This window comes from Talpa europaea, assembly GCF_964194135.1.
Source record: "Talpa europaea genome assembly, chromosome: 8".
NCBI classification, from domain to species: domain Eukaryota; kingdom Metazoa; phylum Chordata; class Mammalia; order Eulipotyphla; family Talpidae; genus Talpa; species Talpa europaea.
Genome location: NC_140075.1, coordinates 68,064,449 through 68,081,760, shown reverse-complemented (window position 1 = coordinate 68,081,760; position 17,312 = coordinate 68,064,449). Strand labels below are relative to the sequence as shown.

Sequence of the window (17,312 nt, the reverse complement as noted above, 5' to 3'; positions counted from 1 at the left end):
CAATCACATAAAATACAACTATGAAAAAAGACTAAATACTATGGGATTAAAGAATGGGATATAGAAGTATCTCCATTCTATTTTCGAAACTGTTTATATTGTTGAGATTTGCCTTTCAGATATAAATTTAAAAAGGAAAGAATGGTATAGGAGAGTAACCATACAATTCTAAAAGAATACTTGTGAAACTGAAAGAGGAAGCTGGCAATAATGTAAGGACAACTGGCATAGAAGTGGGATTGCCCTGGGAAACCAGCTGTATGGTCACCGTAGTAGTGGGTTATGAAACCTTACTGTCTAAAATCATCTAGCTGGGCCTAAAGTCATACTTCTCAAATTGGAGCCACTAAATATACCTGGCTTCTCTTTCTGAAGGGAATTATGAGATTTGGGAAACCCATATACTTCTAATAAAATAAACATTGTTATATTATGCAGAGTGTATTTGCCTGAAATTTTAAGACGAAACATACAATTTCAAAGAAATTTCTGCCTTCAGTGGGTGCTTTGAGCTCCTACTGCCCATAGCCTTGGCTGTCCAGAGAAACTCACTTATTCTCCCCTCTGCTACAGGGTATGCTTTAGTGGAAAGTGATAATCTGCTGGTCACGGGTAACTCAGTTTCATTATTCAATAAATAGCAGTACATGTACTCTCTGCCAATGTGTGTCCTAAATATGCAAGAACTCAGAATTTTATACCTTACTGTATAATAAAAACTAGACTTTCCCCCCCAAAATGATTAATGAGCCATCACTTTTTTAAATATAGTTAAAAATCTAGGACATCAATTGTCAAATTATTCTTACTCCCTAAATATGAGAAAGAATAGCAATAAAGAGCAATGATAGGTTCTCCAAAGTTCTTCTATTTACAAATAAATATTGTATTTTGTACAATATGAATTTTTGGTTATAGGGTTAAGCATCTTGTTTAAATCCTAGGAGAAAAGCTATTTTTGTTTCAGTGGGTAATTAGCCTGGTTGGGTTCAGGTCAGTGTTCTTAGCAGTTTTATGTGGGTTGTGGTACCATCATGGATTATTTTCAAAACCTTTTGCAGTGCTGCTATCTTGTCCACTGCCTAGTGGCCAAATATGGGATCTGGGAGGTAGTCTCGTCTTTACCTCTCAGTCTTTGGAATGCTATTTAGGATGATGATATTCAGGCATACTCAGCTAGAGGGAAAGCCCTGGAATTCATAAACAACTTTATGGGGTTGCTTTCCTCAGCTTCTTCCTTCCTACAGTCTCCCTGGTACTTTCCAGTTGTCTTGGCCTTCACTTTTTGGAACTATGACCAGAGAACTTTGGCTTGTATTTTCTGTGTATTTCCTGTAACTATGACCAAGCAGTAAGAGAGAGGGGACAAAGAGAAAAGAGTAATGGGGCTTGTCCTGGGGCTCTTTGCAGCAAGGTTTCTGAGATGGGAGAGAAAGATTGCCCTCCTTCAGAGTTTCAGGGATCTGTGGGCCTCAGTTGTTGCTTTCAATACAGTTATGTCTAGCTGTCTTTTCTAATAGTAGATACCCACACTGTTAAAGACAGAACGGTTACTACTTTTTTTTTTAAATTAAATATATATTTTACATCATTCTTGTACAATGTATGCTTTCTCCTTTCAGGTGTAGTCCCCGTGGAACTCCCACCACCAATTCATGGATGCACCATCACCGTAGTCCCTGGTGCTCATCCCACCCATTTTGATCCTTCGCCCTCCTCCTTCCCCTGCAGAATGTCTCTGATTAATATTTGCCTGTTGATTTTGATTTTTAATTTGTTATGATTATTTTTTTCCCCTGACCCCCTGTTTGTTTTCTCTACATTCCCCCTATAAGTGAAACCATCACTATTTTTCTTTTTCTTTCTGGCTTATTTCACTGTTCCTTCTCTTCTTCAAGGAGAGAAACATTTCATGATTGCTACAGTGTTATTAAATGTCCTAAAACCTCTGCAAAGGTTTTAAGGAGTAATAAGATGGCAAGTTTTTGAGAGCATCCTTCTGTTTATAATGGCATTAGGCAAGGGGAACCTAACAGAGATAGTAAAAATGTATCCTTTATAACTGTGCTTATATTGGAGCCTAGAGCTAGAACCTGGATCCTCTGTCACAGGTAAGTTTATACTGGCATTACTCTCTGTTAAAGTCAGTTTTCTCATGGAGTAATCTGATCTTAAAGAAAGTTTGATTATAATTCAGAGATCTTTTGCCCCTGAACAATTTGAAAGTAAGTTGTTGACCCCTGTCCTGTCACTCCTAGATGTCAAAACATTCTCCAATCAAAATCAGGAAATTAGCACTGATATATTATGACCACTGAATTTTCAGATGCCATTCCAAGTTTTACCAACTGTCTCTATAATATCCTTTATGACAAAAGGTTCAGTTTCAGAATCATGTGGTGCATATAGCTGTCATGCCTCTTTAGTTTTCTGTATGAAATGTCCTTAGTCTTTGACTTCAATGGTCTTGATGTTATTGAAGATGACAGTCTAGTAGTCTGTGTAGAATATCCCACAATAAGTTTTGACTGTATTTCCTCATGATTAGATTTAGGTTATGTAACTATCAGAAATATCACAAGTAGTCCTGTATCCTTCATATTGCATCCAGCTAGGTGGTATACTAATTCAATGTTTCTTTACTAATGCTAACTCTGATCGCCTAGTAAAGGCTCTATCAGTCTTCTCATTATAAAGTTTATTTTTCTCCGTCTATAATTAATAAGTATTTTGCAGGCAGTACTCTGAAACTATAAATATCCTGTAAAATTTTAGTTTTGTGCCAATATTTTATCTGTATGGAATCATGGCTTCCCATTTCATTCATTGCATTTTGATGCTCAATTTGTCATGACCTGTCCTCCTGAGCCCCTTCAAGCTGACTTCTAGCTTTTGACATGTCTCATCACATTTTGAATACTTCCCTGCTTTCTGACACAATATTTTCCAGGTACATTTTATACTTTCTTTCTCTGTCAGTCCTGGAACCAATCACTACTCCAGTAAGTCCTAGTGGAAATGGTATTTATAACCTAAATTCTTTAATGCTGGGATACTGTTGTTTCCAGTTCTGCTCTGTTGGCAGCATTAGGAAATACACATGTATTTGCACACACATATGCATGTATCTGTACTTCCCTTTCTGACAAATATAAAGACACTAAATACCAACTCCTCCAATTCCAATGCAACATTATAGGGTTCATTCTCATTGCCCCCCTTCCATAACTTCCTTTCATATTTGTAACTGGACTCCCTTTATGTTATCTGATGTATTTAATAAATAACCAGTTTCCTGTATGTAACAAGTATCCCATCTCTAGTACCATATCCTTGCCTACATGGATGCCTTTTCTCTCACTTTGGGCTGATTCTCTACAGTGGACCCAGCCATATGTCCGATGACACTTTTCACCTTACATGGGTCGACACCCCTGTATAGGGTCACCCTCCTCAATCTGTCTGTTTAGAGCTCTCATACCCAGTGCTGGACTACTCCCATATGTGGACACTGTTTACCTCACTTGAACTTTGACATCTCTGCTAGATTGTAAACCTTTCTAGTCCACGTGTAGATGCCCTCCTCATCCAGCTCAGGCCCCAACATGTTTTCTGTGATACACTGGCTACACTGGCACCAAACCGCCACTTTATTTGAACGCCCACCTTTACTTAATGTCTTTAGAAATAATTTGTTTAAAAAAAGGTAAAGGATAAAAAAGGTCCTGATATTTGATTCAACTTTCTAAACTTTAAGTAATAAGAAATAACTCTGAAGTGATGACTACATAAAGTTTGCTTTTATTTTATTGTAATATGCAAATGCCTTCCAAATGTTATGTTCTTACCATAAACTCAGCTTTTCAAAAGCGTGAGACAATACTTAGGAATGAAATGTTTATATATAAACTGGGCTCTGAAGAAATTTCTAATTATTACTTTCTAATCTATTAATTTCTAAATTATCACTTTTCTAATTTTACTTTCTAACTTCTAAAGTAATTCTATTACTTTCTAATCTTAGAAAAATTCTAATTTCTAATTTTTTCTAATCTAGAAAAAAGCCTAAAATTCATACCAAAACTGTAACTCAAAAACCATCATCATTCAGCCAAACAGCTTATTTGTAAAATATAAGCCTGACAGTTTAGGTGTTTTTTATTTTTGGAAAAGGGATGAGATTTGAATTGAAAACTATTCTGGAATGATCAACATGTATCTCAAGTTTAGAAAATTTTAGAGGGTAAAACCCTGTGTAGATACCATACTCATCATAATTGAAAGCAGTAATTACAATTACACAGTCTAAGTATGAATATATATACATATTAGAAAAAACTAAAACACAAATATTTAGATAAATATAAAGGGATTGACTACAGGGGCCCTCCTGGCGATATAGGGGTTAAGTCTCAGCGCTATCACCTCTTAGGACTGAGTTTGATCCCTGGCCAGGGAGCTAACAACCCACATGTGGTCAGCAGACTTCTCCTGTCTTGCCTGCTGTTCCCCTTAGCAGTGTACTTCAGTAAATCTGCCCGTTTTGCTCCCCGCTCTGCCTCTGGTGATTCTTCTCATCCCCCACACTTCTGGGCCTATACCCCAGTTCTTTTACACACACACACACACACAAATTGGGACTGACTACAGAAATTCCTTAAAAGTAAATTCCTTAAACATTTAAAATAGAATTCAGTTTTATATACATCTTTTTAGGAAATTCTTTATAATTACAGCAAAGCAATTAGAAAGGGTATCACTAAAATTCCTGCTTCAAATGTTACTTAAAATCTTGCTGGAACCAGCAGAAATTGAGTTTCAGGTGTATTGCTTTAAGCAAATGAATATAAAAAGTATTTAAAAATCATTAAAGAAAAGTTCACCAAAATAAAATGCAAATAATTTTTCCACTTTAGAAACTGCTAACTTCTTGACAAAGTGGTTCATTTAGTTACCTCATTATTAGCATAGACTGTCAGAAAAATAATTCTATTCAAATTAAAATAATTCAAATTAAAAATAATTCTATTCAGGGCCTCCCCTGGTGGCGCAGCGGTTGAGCGCTGGGCTGTGAAGCTGCCTGCAGCCTCTGCAGCGCCGGTTCAATCCCTGGCCGCCAGCGAGGGTCCCACATGGCACGCAGAACTATCCTGCTGCCCGCTGCTCCCCTCAGCAGTGGATTTCGTCCATCTGCCTGCTCTGTTCTCCACTCTGACTCTGGTGAATTCTCTCACCCTCCCGCGCTTCTGACTGTACCCAGTGCTTGTATATAAATAAATAAATCTTGGGCCTCCCTGGTGGCACAGCGGTTGAGCGCTGGATTGCGAAGCTGCCCGCAGCCTCTGCAGCGCCGGTTCGATCCCCGGCTGCTCCCCGGCCACCGGAGGAGGGTCCCACATGGCGCGCAGACCTCTCCTGCCGCCCGCTGCTCCCCTCAGCAGTGTACTTCGGTCCTTCTGCCTGCTCTGCTCCCCGCTCTGGTGAATTCTCTCGCCCTCCCGCGCTTCTGACTGTACCCAGTGCATGTATGAACAAAGCAAACAAACAAACAAATAGATAAATAACATGCCTCTATTAAAAAAAATAAATAAAAATAATAAATAATTAAATCTTTTTTTTTAAAAAAAGAAAGAAAACAAAATAATTCTATTCAAATTAAAGTGTTGGATTCATCACATGTGAAAACTACATCAACCTCAGATTTATGGTACATACCATCAGGATCAGATATTATATCTAGAAGAGATTTATCCAGCGTAGTTTTGCTCATTATTTTTTCTTCATATTCAAAATATACATCCAGTTTTCTTGCCTGTTTCAAAATATATCACATTAGAATATATTAATAAGGATATACTAAATATCTATCAATTTTTAAGTTTCAATTTTCTAGTCTCAATTTCTAATAGAATTTTGATCATATACTTAATGTAAAACCAATAGACTATTTTAGTGTATTTTGTATATGAAATTCAGAATCAACCGACATGTTATATATTAGCAAAGACAAAAATCTCACAAAACTCAATTACTGTATTAATTAGTAACTAGCACACAAATCTTATTATATTCCATGCAAATACAAGTCAGGTGATCTTGTTACATTTATTTTTTAGTGTACAAATTCACATTTCACTTTAACTACACAGAAAGTAACCCTAAATTATTTCCAATGGCTTTTCAATAAAATTATTTTTCCTTATTTTCCAACTTATTTTGAAATTTTAGATAATACAAAAGTAGTCAAACTTAGTTTACTATGACACCTTAATTTAAAATCTGATTAAAATTATTGAAATGAAATTAACATCTTAGCAGCCTCCAAAGTAAATAAAAATGTTCATTATCAAGTATCTTAAAATATGCTTCAGATAATACAAAAAAGCAAAGAACATGCTCTCTCATGAAGTGTTATTCTGATTGGGAGCAGAAACCATTCATGAAATTAGAATACTTAGAGCCACCAAATAAGAATCAAAATATAAATGTAGGGCATAAATATACTATGCTAAGACAACAAAATGAAATAGCGTAGGAGGAAGTAATAAATTTTGTGTTGAGTTTTCAAAGGGATTTGGGGACTTGGGTTGAGTTCACTCAAGTTAAAGGAATCACATCAAGGCATAATCAGAGAGGAGCTATCTGAATTGTACACTAAGGAATGATTTCATATATGAAGCTATAAGAAATACATCAGAGTCCCTCAATCCCACTTCCCTGAAGTGGCATGTAAGGACAGAGTTTTAAACAAAATAGTCAAATCAAAACAACATATATAGCTATACACTGACCAATCTCATTTCTTACCTGTCCTCTTCATTCTATTTCTAGCTGTTCCTACAGACTGCTACTTTATTTCTTATATAGTTTTTCAGTTTATATAAGCTTATATTTGCAAATATAAGCAAATAAGGTTTATCCTGGAATATCCCCACACTTTCTGACATAGACTGTAACATTAACTATACTCCTCTCATATTTTCACTCAACAATGAATCCTACATTAGCACATAGACAATTTATCAGTGAGTTCTTGATAAATATATATTACAACTATGTAAGAGTCTTCTTTATTATATATAAACTCTCTTTACACCTTTAAGCTCCTGATATAGAAACTATTTTGGTTACTGTATAAAGCTACTTGAATATCCCAGTCCTAGGAATGGGGAAAGCAGAATATTAAAAATGGACAAACGAAATGTAAAGGAGACCATGGAAGTGCTTGTGGGAATGGGAAGAAACAGATATTTAACAATTTAACATGAGAATGAACATGGGGAGCAAAAAAGTAAAGTCAAAGATTACTCCTGGGGAACTAGGATAAGGGTAGCAGGAACTATGTTAACATGAATTATAAATTATATCTTGGGAAAGGCTATTATTCATCAGTAGCCAGAAACGGCAGGGGCAAGGTAATAAAAGATGGTGTTAAACTTTCAGGTCTTTACAATCTGCTCCCATCAATCTTTTCTGTCTTACCACTATTTCTCTAGGTTCAGTTTCCTCTACTCCCAGCAAATAACTCAGACTTCTCATTAAACATTATGTATGCTTTTAATCCTCTAGACTTAGGCCCAGATTATTCTCTTAGTTTTTAGAATATATTCTTCCTTATCACCTGCCCAGGGAATTCTACTTATTCTTTGTCGAACTCCTCTGAAATTCTTTCTTCAATTTCTATTCTTTCTCCTTTTCAGCCTTCCCCTCACTGACTTTCTTCACTGGAAGAATTTATTTACTCCTTTAAATGTGAACTGACAGGGCCTCCCCGGTGGCGCAGCGATTGAACGCTGGGTTGCGAAGCTGCCCGCACCCTCTGCAGCGCCGGTTCGATCCCCGCCCGCTGGGCGAGGGTCCCACATGGTGCGCAGACCTCTCTTGCCGCCCACTGCTCCCCTCAGCAGTGTACGTCGTCACTCTGCCTGTTCTGTTCCCCGCTCTGGCTCTGGTGGATTCTCTCACCCTCCTGAGCTTCTGACTGTACCCAGTGCTTATATAAAATAAATAAATCTTAAAAAAAAAAAGTGAACTGACAGCACTTTATACTCTTCTCCACAATAACAATGAACACATTATATATTATTCTGCTTTCTTTATATGCCACCCTTCACAAAACAAACTCCCTAGAATGTGCCTAATCATTTAACCCTAGATTCTAACAGCACCTGGCTCATAACAAGTACTTGTGAAATATTTGTTGAATTTCTAAGCTAAGAGCAGGACATACGCAGATCAAGCAGTCATCTATAAGTCATGAAAGTAGACAGATGAAATTCTAGAAATGAAAAACGTATAGTCTTTAGTAGTCAACTGTATGCTAAATGCCACAATGAGAATCTAATATCTGTACCTACATACATTAGTGAAGAAACATGGTTTACTGATTTATTTAGGTATCGATATCAGGCTTATTTTGCTTTTATTGCTGTATTAACTTAGACTCTAATGTTTAATGAGCAATGTAAACAATCCAAAAGCAAGTTAGTTTGATTGCTAATGGGTAGTTTCTTTTGGAGATGATAATGTTCCAAAATGACATCATTTCACAATTCTGTGAATATACTAAAAACTACTGAACTGTATACTTTTAACTAGGTTAATTGTATGGAATGTGAGTATTTTATCAATGAAGCAAAATAACTTAGCATTTCAATATACTAATACAGAAGGGAAAAGAGTTAAGTAGGTATTTTCCAACTTGCATAAGAGAACTAGTTATCTGTTCAAACCTATTATGAACAAGGCACTTTACTTACAGCTATAACTCTCAAATGGTTTTAGCAGAGGACTTCATGGCCCTCTTTCTCAAACTAAATCTGCAGAACCCTAAACATAAATACAAGTGACCCATTAAATGTTTCTAGTGTGCTCTAGTGTTCCAGAGAATAGTGTTTAACAATTACTAATTTAGATTATCTCATTTAATTCTCCAAACAGTAATCTGAGCTAGGGGTTATTAGTTCTATTTTAAGATGAAGAAACATACACACAGAAATGTAAATTTATTCAAGGTTACCAGAGAGTAGTAGTAGAAAGTTGAGATTCAAATCCAGGTCAGACTCCAATGTACACCACAGATAAAGAGTAGAGAAAATTATATATTCCTCAAGAATAATTTATTGCTTCTTGTGAATATGCTTTATGAAAGAAAGTATATTTTTCATTAGTACATATTTGATTTTTTTGGTAGTAAGCATAATTTATGTATATGTGGTAGAAGGTTATGTTGGCCAGAGGTATAATATCTATAGGTCCTTTCTCAAATTTTTGAAGTAAGGGGAAATAGGAGAAACAAGTTTTGTAACCCTCATGACTGAATATCTTATGTAATATGTGTGCAAAGGAGAATACAAGTTGATTAACAATAGTTACATAGACAACAGATAAATTAAAAACATAAAGCAAAGTAATGTCAATATAAAAAGTATTGTATAAAGTAAGCCAATTTTGGAAGCTTTAATAAATACCAAGAAAACGTGAGTATGAAGTAAATACTGCTGAAAACTAAAGGACTATGGGGCCTCCCTGGTGGAGCAAAGGGTTAAGCACCACACTATGAAGCAATCCAAAGCCTCTGCAGCACAAGTTCGATTCCCGGCTGGTCAGGGAGCAACCCACATGGTGAGGTAGACCTCTCCTGCCTCGCCTGCTGCTCCCCTCAGCAGTGTGTTTCGGTTAGTCTGCCTGTTCTGCGCCTCACTCTGTCTCTGCTGAATCCTCTCACCCCCCCCTCCCCTGCATCTCTGGCCTGTACCCCAGCTCATAAATTTTTAAAACAAACAAACAAAAAAACTAAAGGACTATGCATGGAACTCAGAGCATAATCTCTCAAAAATCTCTGTAAAATACTTTCTAAGAGAGGACCCAATTTAAAAACAATTCCAGCGTTTTTTTCCCCCCCGATATTCAGAGTCATCAGGAGACAGTCAGGCTTTTCACTTTTCAGTATACTCTCTCCTAAGCTAAAATGAGTTTTAACTAAACTTTTAGGATATGACTTACACTTAAATTGAAGATTACTTATAAGCTAGTCTTGTTTTCTTTTCTTTCACGTTTAGTTCCTTCATCATTCAGGGCATACTTCGATATCCTTTCCTCCAGAAAGTCAGTCCCTATAATGCTGTATTATAATAGTATGTGGTCTGTATGTGTCACCAGAGTACAAACTCATTGTGACAACTTGTTCATAATTATCTGCTTTGTATGCTGCAAGATAACTGGAATTCTCCAATATTCAGCTGCTTTGCCCAATATAACAAAATATCACATTAATAAATTTTCTTATTTAGGTGTATATTTCACTGCATTTCATACTGGTGGGTTTGCCAATCTGAAAAATTATGTTGCACAAAACCAGATGACTCATGAAATTATATGTCAAGGTGGTCTGTAACAGGTGGTTGAAAATATTTCCTGGAGCATTGGCTCCTATGCCTGAGTGACTTAGAAATCACAAATAAAATTTATCCCTATGCCTCTTCCTCATTCTGTGTAGAGGTGGGAGAGTGTAATATCAAGGTATAAGACCCGATTAGGATCTTCAGTTACAACAAAAGACTATCAACCTTACTATCTGATTATTTCATTTTCAAATATATGCATTTTTCTTTCAACCAGAACACCAAATTTCTAGCATTCCAGACCCAAAGCACAGCATGTAACTTCCACTTCTCTGCTATCTAGCTTATTTTATTAGCAGTCCAATTGGAAAAAGTGACATTATTATGGAAAAGACTCTAAAAACCTTTCCACTCTTGATACTAATAATTCTAATCTTAAAGAAAAACCACTAGATGGGGCCTCCCTGGTAGCGCAAGGGGTTAAGACGCAACCTATGAAGCTATCCACAGCCACAGCAGCAGGAGTTCAATCCACAACCAGGGAGCTACCCACATGGCAAAGCAGACCTCTCCTGACTTGCCCACTGCTCCCCTCAGCAGTGTACTTCGGTCAATCTGCCTGTTCTGTTCCCCACTCTGTCTCTGATGACTCTTCTCATCCCCCACACCTCTGGCCTGTACCCCAGTTATTGCATATATAAATAAATAAATCTTTAAAAAAAAACAAAACACTAGATGGTTATAAATTTAGACCCCCCTCCCTTACTCGCAGAGCTGCCCTCATTAAGTTATATTCTAATACTATACACCGTTGACTTTCATTAAAGTTTCCATGTGTAATCCATAAATGTAACTAGTATTAAGATACTGCAACATTACATCACTTAATTTATTCTAGGTAATGGCCAATATAATGGATTCCTTTTGTAATATGATACTGAGGAACACTGCCTAGAATGAAAAACAAATTCTATTTTCTGATAAGTTTTTTTAAAACTTAATCATTTACTCTCTCTTTTATCTTGGTTGCCAGAAAATTCAAAGCCAAATTTCAAAATTACCATTGTACCTATCTATACAGGAACTAATCTGGGCATTTTATTTCATTATGAATTTTTATTTTTTTTGTATATATTGTTTGTTGCCTTAAATCTGCTTTAAAATAAACAACTCTACTTAACCTATACATTTATTCTATATATTGGATCCTACTAAAACATTTAAATTTTGACTAAAATGATCTAAGTGATAAACAAGTTTAATGTATATAAGGTGATATTTATAGACGACAAATCAAATATCAAAAATACTAATATCAGCAAACTTACAATGAAATACTAAAAACTGCTTTATCTTTAATATTTCTGCAGAAAAGAGAGGTTTACATGGCATTTGTACTATTGTAATCTTATGAAATCTCAGAAGTATTTAGATTTAATTTGTACCACCAAAGTGCTAAAATCTTAAAAGATCTACCCAAGAGGAGCAAATTAAGTCCAAGGTAAGCAAAAGATAAAAATAAATAAAAAAATGAAATAAATAAATAAATAAATAAAATAAATAAAATGAAATAAATAAAATAAATAAAAAAATGAAATGAAAATTACAATAGAAATCAATGAAATTCGAAAGACGTCAACAGAGAAAATCACTAGAATCTAAAATTGATAAACCTCTAACTAGGTTAACGAAGAAGATTCATTTTCCTCTTTAAAATGGGAGAATAGATCTATTATGTTATATTACCTGATATACAAGTTCACACAAAAAGGGTGTCCTTCCCTTTTAAAGGGGGGGAAAAAAACCCACTGACATGTTCATACTAGTCAGCCAAGTATTATGATCTGAGGACGCTATGTTTGAGAATAAAAAACTCCATAAGGAGTTGTAAGCTACCTCAAGTTCTGTAGAACAAGTCAAGGTATAAATAAATCAAGTATGAGAGATTTACTTAAAAAAAAAACCATCTGTCCTCTTAAACATTTTACTCTTTATCTTAATTCTGAATTTAGTCTTTGCATTTATCCTACTGAAAATTACCTTAAGAAGAAAATCTGTAAGAATTTCCTGAATTTACCCACTCACAAATTATGCAGGCTATTCTACTTCTTGCTATTCTGGGACATTTTAAAACAAATGCCAAAAATTCACATTATTGAAATTCATCATTGGCTTTCTCAATGACTTAAACTAAAATGTTTTCTAATCTGAAAAATGATTGATTTTAAATAGATGAGCACTAAATTTGGTTTGAATTTTTCATTTAAAATATAACCACTCTACAGTGCAGAGAATTTAAGTTTTAACATATCTATACATCCATGAAACCATGAATACAATCCAAATAATGAATATATAAGTTATCATCCATGAAAGTTTCCTTTTTGTAATGCCTCTCTCTTGACCCTCCAAGTTATTTCTCCCTGTCCACTGGCAATCATTGATCTCTCTTCTGTCATAGATTAGCTTATATTTTTGTAATTTTCATGCAAATGCAATCATAGAACATGTACTTCACTCTCCCACTCAATATAATTCTTCCACTCAATATAATTATTCTGAGAATTGTCCATACTGTTGTATGTATCAACAGAATCTTCCTTTCATGCTAAAGCATATTTCATTATATGGATATACCTGTATTTGTTCATCTAATTCACTTATTGACATTCATGTTGCTTCTAGTTTTGGGGTATAACAGAGTACTATGAACATTCAAGTACAATGAATATATGCTTTCATTTACCTTGGGTAAGAGTGGAATGGCCGGATCATATGATATGTTTGTGTTTAACATTTTAAGAAATGGAGAAACTATTTTCCAAAATGGATATAGTATTTTACATTTCTACTTCATTTACTGCAGTACTAGTTTCTCTGCATTTCTGCAGAAGTACCATGATTAATTTTTTACTTTTGGACATTTTGATAGGTGTGTAGTAATATTTCATTGTGGTTTTAGTTTGCACTGTTCAAATGATTAGTGACGTTGAATTCACTTGTCTACTTTATCTTTCTTAGTCAAGTTGCTATTCAAAATCTTTACCCCATTTTATATTTGGGTTGTTTACTTTCTCACTGAATTTTGAGAAATCTTTATTTCTTTGAACTTAAAACGTTTGTGAATTTATTAAACTGTTTTGTGCTAATGGCAATGTTTCATTTTCACAGAGGCAGATGGCAAAGAAGTGAGAGCATAGAGAGAAAGTTAATTTCACAGCATTCTTTTTTTTTAAGATATGATAGTAGTCTTGAAGTATGCATAGTGAACGAGAATTTAAAGGAAATTTCAATAATTCAAGAACTAACTTTGGTCACACTTGGGTTAAAGAAAGCTCTTCAAGTTCTGATAATGACTGATCTTATTTGGATTGAGAAGAGATAAAGATAGTGATAGCTGTCCAATGGGGATTTTCTGCTATGGAATACAGTCTTCCTGCCTTAAAGAAAAAACAATTCATTATAAGAATGCTCATAAGTTAAAAAAAAAAAATGTTCATAAGTACATGTACATGAGATAAGCTTTAACAGATTAATCAAAATCCAGCCAAAAATTATTCTGATTTCTAAATCTAGAAAGGTATTTTCCCTGCTGTGATCAGGAGAGTAGTGACCAGTTAATTAAGTTGGCTAATAAAAGAATTATCAAAAAGATGCATACTGTACATACACATTTTAAATAGTATCTTTTAATTCAAGATATGAAATGCACAATTGTCATTCCTGATGTGGGTTCATGATCTTTTCTTTAAGTTAGAGGTTCGATGATTGAAAATTTTTTCTTTCTTGCATAAAGCTCAGGTAATAAGGGATTATTTATGATTTCTAGTTTTAGTTTCTTTAAAGTGGAACAACAGCAAAAGACAGGTATTTGTAAAGCAACCTAAATATCGCATTATTTGAGATTTTCCAATCTTTCAGGTTTTTTACCAACTACTAATTTAAATAATAATTAAACCTCCATCTTCATTTAGTCTTTCAAAGCTGTATAACTTAAGTTTTACAGAAATTATGTTTTCTGACTCACAGAATTAACATGGATAGAAAATTACAAATAACTCCTTGGTAAGCAAAAAATTCAACTTGTGACTCATACTAGCATATAGTTGTTAGCATGTTAATAATGTGGCCCGTAAGCCTCCAGATTTTGTAGCGGCAATACAGAGCATTAGTTAATTTGATGTGTGGACAAAGTGGAGATAAGTGTTTCTACTTTATTTTGTAAGCTTTTCTCATCCTAAAAAAAGATAAAGAAGTAAAGCCAAAAAAATTAGTCTCCTGGAAGAGGGGTTTGTAGTTAAAACCTTGCATTGCTAGGAAGAGTTAAACCTTGTTCTGAGTGTAGACCTAGGTAATACATGTTTACTCCATCAAGTGATGGCTTCAGATGTAAGTTAATTTTCTCCACAAGAACAAGTAAAACAAAAATGAGAATCTAACACCATTGAGGTCTTAATGTACAATAGCTTATTAACAGCCTTTTTTTTTTTTTTTTTTTTGGTCCACTACATCAGGATGGAGCATACAGATATTAAGAGTTCTTTCTCTAGGATGTGAGCACATAATACCATTTCTGTATTTTACCTACTGTGACTTAAATGTAGGTATCTTTCCATGTTCTTGGGTATCTGATGCTACCTGATGCTATCTAAGGTCTACTTAATTCATTTTGACTATATAAGTGGGCTAACAATAATTAAAATATAGTATGTCTACAAACTACTTATGTAGAAGCCATTCTGCAACAATCAGAAGATGGAGAAAGGGATATTTATATTAGCAATGAAAACTGGTAAAAAAGATATCTATAAAGATGGGCTACTCAAAATGACAATTCACAACTTATTCTTTAATCTACTAGACCAATGTTAACTACCTCAGCCACTAAAATTCTTAGAGTATCAGTAAACTTAAGTGATAATATCTGCTAAGTTGCAAACTGGTGTGCTACTTTTAACTTTCTACCAAAACATTGCTTACCAGATAGTTGTTAGGATTTCTAATGAAATCAATTTAATCTAATAGTCTGCTCCAGAAAATGATGCAAGGAAAACGTAAGCAGCAGCTATAATCTAAATTTCTCCAAAGGAGTAATATGAAAAACTGTAATAAAAGACAAATATCTAGAGCACTGTTCTGAGATCTCTGCATAAAATGTCATAATGTTCTTGTTAATAATAAAATATTTACTATTTAGATAAATTAATGTTTACAAAGAAGTAAAGTTCAGAAAGTCAATAAACTCTGATGAAAATACCAACAGATCATGGAGAAAAATACTTCTCTAATAACAACATTATAGCCAGAGGAAGCTGCATAGCAGTAATGGCACAGATAAACAAGCCATTTGAAAGTATTATAAAACCAGAAATTTAACAATTATGGAAAGCCAAGAAGAAATTTTATTAGTAGGAGTAGTGATAATAGAAACAATAGTGTGAGCTAGTTTTGACAAGAGAGAACACCTAGATGGTCAAACATTACAAAAACATTTAAATTTTTCTATACTAACAAAACTTCTTATATCAAGATAACTCTTAAAAAGCATGTGGTTTATTATACACAAACTAATTTATATGTAAATGCTTAAGATAAATATGCTCCTGCAGCAATCATCTGAAAAAAAACCTTTGCATATTATGCTTATTAGAACAACCAGTAAGAAAAGAGTGTCTCCTCACTTATATGGACAACAAATCTTTGACAAAAGAGCAAAGAATATGCAATGGAACATGGACAGTTTGTTACATAAAGGGTGCTGGGAAAACTGCACCACCACATGCAAAAGAATGAAGCTAAACCACTCTCTCTCACCATGCACAAAAATCAACTCAAAATGGATAAAAGATCTGGACATAGGACCTGAAACCATAAAATATAGAGAAGAAAATATAGGTAAAACACTACAAGACATACATCTCAGTAACATCTTTAAAGACTCATCACCCAAAGCAAAGAAAGTTAAGGAAAAGATAAACACCTGGTTCTACATCAAACTGAAAAGTTTCTCTACAGCAAAAGAGACATTAACCAAAACAAAGAGACACCCCACTGATGGGGGGGGGGGATTTTTGTACTCCATACAGCTGATAAGGGACTGATCACAAAGATATGCAAAGAACTCACAGGACTCAACAAAAACAAAGTAAACAATCCAGTCAAGAAATGGGCAGAAGAACTTAAAAGACACTTCTCCAAAGAGGAAATGCAAATGGCCAGGAGGCATATGAAAAAATTTTCTACATCCGTATAATCAGGGAGATGCAAATCAAAACCACAATGAGATACCACTTTACACCAGTAAGAATGGCACATATCAAAAAAACTAGCAACAACAAATGTTGGCAAGGATGTGGAGAAAAAGGAACTCTCCTACATTGCTGATGGGAGTGCAAACTGGTCCAACCACTATGGAAAGCTGTCTGGAGGTTCCTCAGTCTACTAAAAATGGAGCTACCAAATGACCCAGCAGTTCCACTCCTAGGGATCTACCTAAAGGACACAAAAACATTTGATTCAAAAGAACACCTTTACCCCTATGTTTATTGCAGCACTATTTACAATAGGTAAAACCTGGAAACAACCCAAATGCCCGAAAATAGATGACTGGATCAAGAAGATGTGGTATATATACACAATGGAATACTATTCAGCAATCAGAAAAGATAAAGTCATGCCATTCGCTGCAACGTGGATGGAGCTTGAAGGAATTATGCTCAGTGAAATAAGTCAGATGGAAAAAGAAAAAATACTGGATGGTTTCACTTATAGGAGGAATATAGGGGAACTAAATAAGACATCAGTGTAAAAAAATAGTAACAATACAAAACACAACACAACAAAACAACAACAGACAGTTATAAACCAGAGATCTCCTGCAGGGGAGGAGGAGGGAGAGGGATCAGAGGAGGGAGGGAGCAGCACAGGGGACTGTGGTGATGGTACATGGGTGCACTGATGAAGGACATT

General features: G+C 34.8%; 1 protein-coding gene across 2 annotated transcripts in view; it reads right to left on the bottom strand.

Moving 5' to 3' along the window:
• The window catches only part of SCFD1 (sec1 family domain containing 1), a gene marked incomplete at both ends in the record, with an annotated part of 97,526 nt that overhangs the window by 27,475 nt on the left and 52,739 nt on the right, over positions 1-17,312 (bottom strand). For both annotated transcript variants that reach the window (XM_084240740.1, XM_084240741.1), the window contains one exon: positions 5,716-5,812. In XM_084240740.1, coding sequence (XP_084096866.1) covers positions 5,716-5,812 — 97 coding nt within the window. The remainder of the gene's footprint in view (positions 1-5,715; positions 5,813-17,312) is intronic.